This window comes from Eucalyptus grandis, chromosome 1 (genome assembly GCF_016545825.1).
Source record: "Eucalyptus grandis isolate ANBG69807.140 chromosome 1, ASM1654582v1, whole genome shotgun sequence".
Taxonomy (NCBI): domain Eukaryota; kingdom Viridiplantae; phylum Streptophyta; class Magnoliopsida; order Myrtales; family Myrtaceae; genus Eucalyptus; species Eucalyptus grandis.
Genome location: NC_052612.1, coordinates 41,799,376 through 41,809,889, shown reverse-complemented (window position 1 = coordinate 41,809,889; position 10,514 = coordinate 41,799,376). Strand labels below are relative to the sequence as shown.

General features: G+C 40.1%; 1 protein-coding gene across 1 annotated transcript; it reads right to left on the bottom strand.

The window, feature by feature from the left end:
• Positions 1-1,637: 1,637 nt before the first annotated feature.
• LOC104443825 (R3H domain-containing protein 1) lies at positions 1,638-5,896 on the bottom strand. The gene is made up of 4 exons (XM_010057369.3): positions 5,534-5,896; positions 3,033-3,657; positions 2,380-2,665; positions 1,638-1,940 (listed from the first exon to the last, which is right to left on the bottom strand). The coding sequence occupies exons 1-4, from the start codon at positions 5,643-5,645 to the stop codon at positions 1,890-1,892; spliced, it is 1,074 nt and encodes a 357-aa protein (XP_010055671.2). The 5' UTR covers positions 5,646-5,896; the 3' UTR covers positions 1,638-1,889.
• Positions 5,897-10,514: the final 4,618 nt, after the last annotated feature.

The following is a 10,514-nucleotide window of genomic DNA, read 5'->3' as shown; positions in this document are numbered from 1 at the left end:
CGTTGGCTTGCTAAAATCAAGAGGAACTTAATAGGTGAAAGAAGATGCTGCCAAAGGAGTACAATTGGCTAGGAATGCCACACTTGTCAAAGAGCACTAGCGACTGGAATTTGCAAATGGCTTCCGTTCAAGGAAGCAACAAATGGAGTGGAGTGACCTGTTTTGCTAGGTGAGCGTCGTCATCTATGTGAGTCCTAAAGAGTGGCATTGATGGCTAGGGAAATGCAAGGAAGCGATGGAACAGCCCACAATGAGGGCATTGTGGAATTGAGTGGGGGAGTATGTCACGGTCCGTGATTTTTCCGTACTTATGAACTCTTGGGAATGAAGTTTGAGGTTCATGAATTAAAAAATGAGGATGCAAAGTGGATGAATATAACTGGTTCATAGGAGTGGCGTTAAGACAATTAGTATTAGGAATTCTAAGATAAAATGTGTGTATCTCTTAGGAGCTTTGAATGTGGGGTTGACATCTTGTACATAAATTGATCGTGAGCTAATGTCGCTCTTATGATGGATGTGGTAATATATTATTTCGCTCGATGGACTAGTCGTTTGAGCTAAGTTGGATGTGGTACCATCTCACATAAGAAAGCTATTCGTCATATTGTTTTTCTAGAACAACTATTGAACGAAGGTTGGCTTGATGAATTCTGCTCGCTAGGTGCCGTACAGGTTGTTATGAGGTCAAAGAATTGCCGACCTATGACATTGGCATGCCTCTTTTCCTTGAAGCCAGCTCAATTAGCTACTGAAGTTGGCTAATTCGTTGAGCGTCTTAGGTTTATAGGAAGATAAGATCTAATGATCTATCTTATAGATCAAATCTGAAGACTTTTAAGACGTGTGGTTACTTGCCCTTGTCAACTAGCCTTCTCTTATTGTACTAGAACACAGGAAAAATGGGTTGTCAGATCCAGTGGGAAACATGCCTTTTCGAAAGCCGTTAGGTTGGACCTCAAAACTTCTGTCTATAACTCATAAAAAGTTAAAAGACCTGTTTAGTGGAGGGCCAGAGGCACGTGGAGACTAATCATTTTCATTACTCGAACCCGTTTTTAACTGATTTAAGTCCTGGCACACTGCTGCAGACGAGAACACTTTATGGGTTCGATGATAATGTGACCAGAAGATCTGTTATATCTAAGCAAGTATTGAGGGCAACTTCAATCTGCACTGTACTCATTAGCACGCCCGAAGCTTCAAAACCCAGTTCCCGAACCACCTGAAGGGAACTTTCCCCGATCTCACCTGTTTATTGCACTTGGATAATGCCTACGATTGTATAACTACCGTGAAAATGTGGAGTACGTACGCATGTCAATTTAACTTTAGGGGCCTGATTTTAGCTTTCCCGCAGCAAGTCGGAAATGGCAACAGGATCATATTGAGATGGTGGAATGACAATCACCACATGTTAATAAACCAGATATGCAGTATGTACTCTGCCTTGTGGACCTTGTGTTTGCCATCCCCAGTGTTATCGTGTTAGGATTTGTGCATGTCAAAAATCTTATGAACTACTACAGAGTAAAGCAGGCTTGTAACCCCAGAAATGCAAAGTGAGACGCGGGAACTTGGACCAACAGAACAGGTCATTTATTAGATCAAAGTACAATATATTCTACTAAATGTTATCGTCAAAAGGAAAGATATAGTACTAGAATGACGAGCAACACCAAATAAATCCCATACAGCAACACCGGATAAGTCCCATACTATAATCGGTATTCAAAAGATATAAAAGAAAGTCACTGAAGCTTGAAATAGAACAGAGGTTCTAGCCAAACATTGGATCTGAATATATGAAGTCTAACATAAGAAAACTCCTAACAGAACAAAAGTATTTGCATGTGAATCAGTCATACAACACCATAACCTAGCACTAATTAATGGTTTTGCGAGTAATCAAAGCTCAGTGGCTGCTGACAGACTGGGGCCTGCAAAATAAGGGGGAATACGTCATAAACAGTGGGAGGGAAAACACGCCTTGGTAAAAAATGAATGGTTGGCGACATAAGAGAAAAAGGAGTAAGCTGGCTTCAGGCCAATGCAGCAAAAGACTTGGTTCAAAGGCAAATTCAGGCAAGAACAAGAGACATCATCTTGAAGATTGTCACAGATAGAAAATCCATAAACCATAGGCTAAGATCCAGACAGCAACATAAAAATCTCTAACTCAGCCAATTGACACATATGACATTGAACAGCATCAATGCAGGAAATGAAAGAATTGCCAAGAGAACCCAAAAAAATAAAGATAAACCTCTGAAAAACAAACTCAATCTGATTATATGACTAAGAAACAGTAAATTCATTGCAATCTAAGCTTCCCTTCACATGGCTACTAAAATAGATAGATTAATAGGATATTTTCACCTGGAAAACACCATGCCGGAGTTGATCATATGAGTGTGCATACATCATTGCAGCAGTAGGCCACTGCATGTACCCAGCATCACTTGTATTTTGATTCAATCCCGTCACTCCAAAAGAGTTCATGACAGCACCAGAAGGAGGCATATAGTTAAGTGAAGCTTGAGGCCTCGGCATCTGACCAAGTGGAGTAAATCCAGCATCAAAATGCCCAAAAGGATGTTGAATCTTTTGCATGTTGAAGGGCACCAAACCAAAACTTTGACCAGCAGGGACATTCCTAACGTACCTGTTCCAGTACGGAATTCATCAAACAAAACACCAATATTGAGATGGCATTGCATAATGCCATGTTACAGCTACACAAAAACATATTTTTGGGACAAGGGAGAAGGCTAAGCAAAACAAGTGTCATTGTAACAGTTACACAGCAAATTGACAGCATATGCCTGTAAATAACTTTATCAACAGCTTTTCACAACAAAGTGATGAATACTAAAATATGTCACCACTTTTGCTGTGCTTCTTATGATAAATTGTGTTGAATGAGAAGTAAAACAGCTGATCAAAGGATTAAATCGAGGCTGAGATGAACTCCAGTCACATTGATCTCACGCTCAAAAAGAAGAATACCAATGGAACAGAAAAGACCTTACCTTTCATAACTCCGATCATAATCTGGGTCAGAACGATCTTTTTCTCTGTCTCTAAGAATGGCTACCCTAGATTGTGTGCTGCCATCTCTAATGCCTGTATTCTTATCAACATCCACCATGGGAATCCTGCACACTTCATTATCATCTCTGTTCAAAGATATATTCCTCCGGTCAATAGAGGTCTGAGAAAATGTATCATCCGAATCAGAACCACTTGGGCTACTGAAGATACGAGCACGTGCTCTATCATACTCCTCTTTCCTCTCTTCCACACTTCGCACTTGGCCTCTTTTCATCCCTGAGTCATTGGCTCCATAAGCAGATGCTTTACTAGGTCGAGGCCTGATAACAATCTTAACCTGTTCAGCCTTATCATCTTCCAACTGTTTGGCAGGAATATCTGATAAGCGGACAGCAGGAAGTCTGCTTCCTGCTGTTTTGATCACCAGTATCCTATTTCCATTGCCATCTAAACCACCTTCCTGAACCATAGTTTGCAAACCATAGTGTTGAGCAACACGGTGTGCAGCTAGCCGTAGGTAAGAAGTTGGGAAGTGCTGAAATTCGAAGTGTTGCTGACCAGTGTTTTGAATGAACTTCCGAACATCGAGTTCCATCCTCAAAACTGACTCATGATACAGCAGAAAATGGTGAAATAGAATTAGATTTCTATGCGCATTAAGTGGTTTAAAAAAAAAAAAAAAGAAGAGAGAGAGAGAGATCTAGACAAACAAGACGACAGCTAGAAAGTGAAGACGACAATATTTAGTCTAGTAAAAACCAAAACAACATGAAGTAGTGAAATTATACATCCTTATTAAAACATGTAATAGCCATTCAGTTTACATTCCCTATTACTGCACACTCAGAGACCTGGAGAAGATTTAAGCTCCATTGACTGAAGCTATAAAAGGCATGATTTTGACATAAGATCCTCAGAGATGAAAACAAACCATCTATTCCAGCCAATTGTGAATATTCTATTTGCTGCTTTAGGTACTTAAACAGTGGCATGCAACCAAAATAGTTTCACTTTCAACCAATGCACAAATAAAGTCAAGGTTACAACTAGGCGGTACAGCTATAACTTGAGCATCGTCACTCAAAAGTTGCTAGAGCTAAGCAGATAGCAGAATCATATAAATGTTTCTGACAGTAGCCTTAAGTTTCGGCATAGCAACAAAGAAAACGATTAAGTGATCAGTCAACTGAACCAATGTGCAGGATAAAACCCACGCTGCCTGAACATTTTTCATAAGCTGAGAATTCAGCCTTCAGAGTTCAACCAGAGATCTTGATGAAAGAAATTGCTGAGTTGGAGTGAGCATTGTTTATAAAGCAACCAATAAATGCGGTCAAGTAGAGAGAAGTAATGAGAAATGTCCAACAAAGATTTTCTTTCTTCTTATGGCTTCAAGGGTGCTGAATATAGTGGCATGCTAGTTCATTTAACTTGACAACTAGTGCAAGTCAATCTCTCATGTTAAGGCCACTTATCTTGCCTTCTACATTGTAACTCTTCATCCACCCATGATATATGTGAATAACATCACTCGAGAGGTGTAGATAGTCACCGTGACTGGCCCAGGAGCAATACATTATACAGGTTGCCAGAATAGCCTTTAGGCTACATTAATTACTAGGATTTTCGGTCTGATACAATGAGATGATAAAATTTAAGACATGTGTAAGACATTCAATACCTACGGTCCTATCTTATCGGGGATTAACAGGCAACTACAGAACAAAATTGAATTTTCACTGTGACTAATAACCATAACATTCTAAGGGAAATACACATGGAAGCGGAGATGCATGATGAGTTTCCACATTAAGGGGATAATGAAAATCCTAGAGTTAAACTTATTCAGATTCCCACAACAGTTTTCACAAGACCCTTTGTCCAGCAGGGCCCCAAGCAACCAATAACAACACATCGCCCATGGAAAAAGGCCGGGGCTAAGTGAGGCAACACCATTCAAGGAAAGTCCCCACAAGAATTACCCCCTTGAGAGGGTGTATTTAATCTTATGCTCCAGATAAGACATACCCCCCGTGCTAAAATCTTCAGAACTAAGCTAATTAATACCCCGATGTTTCGCCGTTTCGCGATTAAGCCACACCCAACAAGAACCAGCATGACGACAACCAACCCACCCCCAAAAAAAAAAAAAAGACCAGACAAAAGTCGTTTCACTCGATTTCCTCATCTCTCTCAGCTCCAACAGAGGGCAATTGCTCAGAGCAGCCTCAGATCTGAACATTCCGCACAAACCCTACGCCCGATCGAGCCTCTATCAGAAAACCTAACCCCACACGAAATTCTCCACCGACCCGAAAAGACATAAAAACCAAATCTTCAATGTCAAAAGCGATAAAATCCCACTACCCACCCAAGACCCCTCCAAAGGCCGACACCCGATACAACGAAATCCGCAATCGACACGGAACCGCGGCAAGAAAAATCGGGGGAGCTGGCCCAAAAGCAAAGGGGAGCTTACTGGTGAGGCGGTGGCGAGGGTTCTGGAGAGCCTCGACGAGGAAAGGATCCACCATCGCCTCCTTGTCGTTCGGAGCCGCCGCCGCCGCCGCCGCCGCTGTTGCTGGGTCCATGGCTCTTCACCTCTCTGCCTTCTCTCTCTCTCTCTCTCTCTTCCTTACTCCTTCTCCGTCACCGAATTCCCAATTCTCTCTCTCCTCTCGCCCGGAGAGAAAGGGGAAGGCGAGTGTCAGGAAGAAGACGAAGAGGAAGAGGCGTTGAATTCTCCCAGCATCGTAGAGAGAGAAAGGGTGCCAGAGAGAGAAACCTCGCGGGGGCTTATCTCGCCGAGAGGAGATGGGATAAAAGGGGAAGTCCAAGGAAGGAAATATTTGCAGATTTTTATATCGGGGAAAGAAAAAGACAAGATGGTCAGACGATTGGCTGGGAAGATTTTCGGGTGCCCTCCCGCTTTCGGTGCGCTCTCGGCCTGCCGCCTATCGGGTGCCGCCACGTAGGACGATTCTGGGGAGGGCGTCGTCGGGTCAGATTTTTATTTCCTTGTCTGGCCGGTCGAGCCTTATTTGACGGGTCGATTAGCCACGTCGGCCCGATCGGCGCCGGAAATTCCACGTAAGCGGAGTGAAGAGGAAGAAAATTTCAAATTGAAGTGAATACAATTTAGGTGTTTATCAATAAATTTGAAAATTAAGAATTGGAATGTTTCGATTTGACAATGTGGACCACTGAAGATAAAAAGAAAAATTATTTCCCCGTTTGTTTAATTTTGGATTTTTAGTGGCTTTTTCCCATTATTATTTATAAATTAAAATAAAAAATAAAAAATAAACATATCTTGGGGCATCTAACTTGTTCTTTAGCCAGTTGTGTGATTTTTAGTTTAAATAAATGGATTCTTTAAATCAAAATCAATAAGGGTGATTTTAACAAGCTAAGCATCTGTCAATACATGTTATTACTACTTTACCCAGAAAAAAAAAATACATGTTGTTACTATGTTGATGGGTATATAACATAAACAAACAAATCGAGTATTAGATGAGATCACTTAATTAACCTGTAAGCTAATATTGGCAAAACATCTATTTACTTATCTCATTGGACACACAATGATGTCCTTGGTTTCTAAAACAATACTAATGTTTTTTTGTCGCGTCATTTTATCACTTATCGTTCATAGGCTGCCACTTATCCAATCTAACTTGGCTACTACTTCACGGTACCATATAAGTGGTAACCCAAGACTTGGAGATAGTTTCTTCTTTCAGAATTCTTTCCAAATACACACCGTTCTCCATTTTAGGTTCAAATTTCTCCTCATCTAGATTTCCCCCATTTTCAATGCTAACTAAAGCATCGGAGGGCAAATACGGGTTCAAAGCACAAATGCAGTCATCCAGTGGTTGTGTGGCTATTTACGTGAAAAAATATCAACTTTTGTGAAGATGTCGATACTAAAGTATCGGCATGTAATATTGCCACTCAATGTCAATTATTGAAGATTCATCGTTTGTAAACTTTGCTAAATGCTGGAATTGGAGGACAAACAAGATGTGTCGATTCCCGGATTCAAGTGTCATATTTTTAGCATGGTGTGATGATTCTTATATCAAGTGGCGATTTTTATTTCAAAGACTTCGGAAATATTGATTTTTTTTTTTGTGGATAATGATTATCAACGTACGAAAAACATACTGGTAACTTCAGAAGATGCGTAGCACTTTGAATTCCAAAATCTATTCTTCATTTAATTGTATAGCACTCTAGGGAACAAATGGTTTTTCCTTCTTCTTTTTTTTGCTTGGATGAGTTTCTAAGTATTTAAAAACGTTTAATAATTGTCCAAAATTTTTATTCTCGGGATAAAAATACTTTTGGCATGACTCTTATATTTTTTTATTTCTTTTAATTTTTTAATACTTATAATATATTTTTCTTATTTTTATCTTTTATCTTTTCTCTTATTCTTCCTCCTCCTTTGTAGCTAGTCGTTGGCCATGGCCAGTCTTGAGACGGCGACCGACTCGGCGAGGTCCGGTGAGCTCACAAGAATCTTGTCAGGCTAGGGCAAGGTCTGGCGAGGCTTGACCTCGAGTCACCTGGGTGAGGCTCACCTGGCCATAGGCAAGGTTCGACTAGCCACTAGATAGGCTTAGCGTTACCCAGATTTGCAAGGCCGAGGCTCGCGATGGTTAGTTAAGCCTCCAGTGAGCTTGCCAAACTTCGCTTAGCCAGTCGCGGGCTACTGCCAACGACAACAACAGTGGTCGGTGGTGGTTGGTGATCGGTTGGGAGGAAGAAGAAGAGAGAATGACAAATTAATAAAAGAAAAGAGAAAAAGAAAAAGTTGGACTTGACTATGAAATTATTCTCGGGAATAAGAAATTACTATTTTTTACTTCTTGATTTTGTTTCTATTTTCAAGAATAAAAAAACAAATTTTGTTATTGAGAACAAAAAATTTATCAAACCGATTTTCTTTTTCTAGGGAATAAAACAACAGACATTGTTTGGAATATTACTAAATAGTGCCTTATTTTTTTCAATTTTCAGAATCTATTCTGACTAAAAAAACTTCGGAAGACGCGTGGCACTAACTATAGTGAGCAGGAGCAGGAGTGTCCGCTTGTGTTTGATTATTATTTTGCAAATCCGATCGCACATTTTCCCGGACATTAGTCAATGAAGTTCATTAATCTTTTATTTGCTTTATTTCCTGCAAAATTTACTTCTCAGCACTCTAAATTCCGGAAACCTGTTCTTCATTATCGTCTTTTCAATTTCCCTGCCAAATTATCTCCAGTCAAGAATCAACACGAAAACCCTTTTTCCTCATAAAAAACCCAAAGGTTTGGTGAAAGATTTTTTGACTTTTTCCAGCGAAACAGCTGCGGATTGATTTCTCGAGGTAGTTGCAGACCAAGCCCGCGGTTCCGAGTTCCAGCATCAGCAAAAACTTAAATTAATAGTGCTGAACAAGCCTACTTAAACCGAGCGTTGAATTTTCAGCTTTCACCTCCATCGGTATTATAAGTCAGCGGCAGTTGAGAGTTGAAAATCTCGAACCTTTTCCCTCCGTTAGGCAGGCCAAAGGCGGTTTCGATCCACGGCGGGGGCGGGGCGACGGCGCGGTCGCGCAGACAGGGCAGGAGCGAGATCCTCCTCGGTTGCCTGAGGGTCGGTGGCGTCTTGGAGTTGGCAAGTTGCAATAAGCAAAGAGAATCGACAAATGGTGGGAGACGTGTTTAGAGAGGCGGAGTTGTGCCGTGCGGGCATGAGCAGATATATCGAATGGCGAGAGAGGTCCGATGATGGCGGCGAGGGGCGGTGGTCGTGCCTCGAGAGCGTCGATTGTGGCGTGCGATTGAGAGGAGAGGAGAGAGTTGAGGAAGAAGTTTGGAGGTGGAGGAGGCGGTGAGAAAATGAGAAAATAAGGGGAACGGTTGTTCTTAAGCGTTGTGTGAAATTGGATATTTTTAAAGATCAAGATTCAGATTCCTATAATTTTCATGTTTGTAGAAAAATCAAAATGTAGAATTAGATAATCGACTGATGCGGAATTGGATTATCTAGTGGCAGCTTGTATTGAGATTCCAATTTCACAATCCCAACATCACAAAGCAATCAAAGCCCAACTCAAATGCCATCCGTCGATGGTTACCGCAGCCAGTTGTCGTGGCTGCCACCGTCCGTCGGTAGTCATCAGCCCCCACCATTCGCTAGAATATGCAATCGCCATCGCCGTTGCCGTCGATGAGAAGTATCGGACGAAAACTTTTTGCAATATTATCTCATTATGAGAAATGGAAGTCCATTTGCAAATTTCTTTCCACGGAACTAAGCGAGACATTAAATGTTTGGCTTTCATATTCTTTGGATTTATATTATCAAAAACCAAAATCGGTGTGCCTGTAATAAATTTCTCAAAATCGGTATACCTACATAAATTTACTCAAAACTAATTTTTTGATTACCTCATATTGTTCCCTTAGCCTTCGACTGTCTTGCAATACATTGACCAATTATAAAAAAAATTCAAATCAATACACATGTAATAAATTTACACTATTATTAGTTTTTGTTGGAATTTACAATCATATTATTGAATCGGGTGACATATGATAGTTGATTGATAATTTATTCTCCATTTGTCATATGTTAATCGGTTTGTGATTTTTTTTGGTATTTATTTGATTTAATAGAAACTGACAAAGGATGTAATTGTCATAATTGAATCAGTTTTAGATAAAATTAACGTAAGTGTACTAATTTGAAGTTTTTTTATGGTTAATAAATTAATTTAAAATGAATTTATCATAAATATATTAGTATGAAATTTCTCACGGTATTGATCGTACTTTTTTTTTTTTTTGGCACGAATACATAACGGTGGGTGGAATCACATTCACGAGGCGAGGTGGGGCTGAAAAGTGAAAACCACGTTCCCCCTCAAAATTCCTCGTTAGTAGAATGACCCTTTTGCTCTTAGAAAGAATGAAATTCCCAGGGAAATCATGTATTCTATTAGATTGCGTTTAGACTCCAGTACATCCGAAAAGACCGGTTAAAATATTTCTTTTCAGGAATCGTGCCTTAACTCCTAAGAAACTCTCAATAGAGCCACATGACCACAATTCTCCTCACACTATTAAAAAAAGGTCCAGAAAACGGTGCATCTCCTTTTCCTTGCGGTCATCTTTGTGAAGCTTGTTTTAACACAATCAAAATTTAGTGATGTAGAATGTATATTTGACTTGATTCTAGTTTCCCTCCGGTCTGAAAACCAACCAAAACATAGAACAAAGCAAGATTGAAGTCTACAGAGGCTACATAGAGTGTAGGATTTGTGATCCTTTTGAAAACTATTCGGTTAGGATGAAAACTTAACAATCGTAGTTAGATAATTCTGATAAGGCGTTAAATGTGTAGGTTTCTTGGGTAGTTTTCTTAAATAATTCAAGAGCAATGTCTGAGTCAATGTA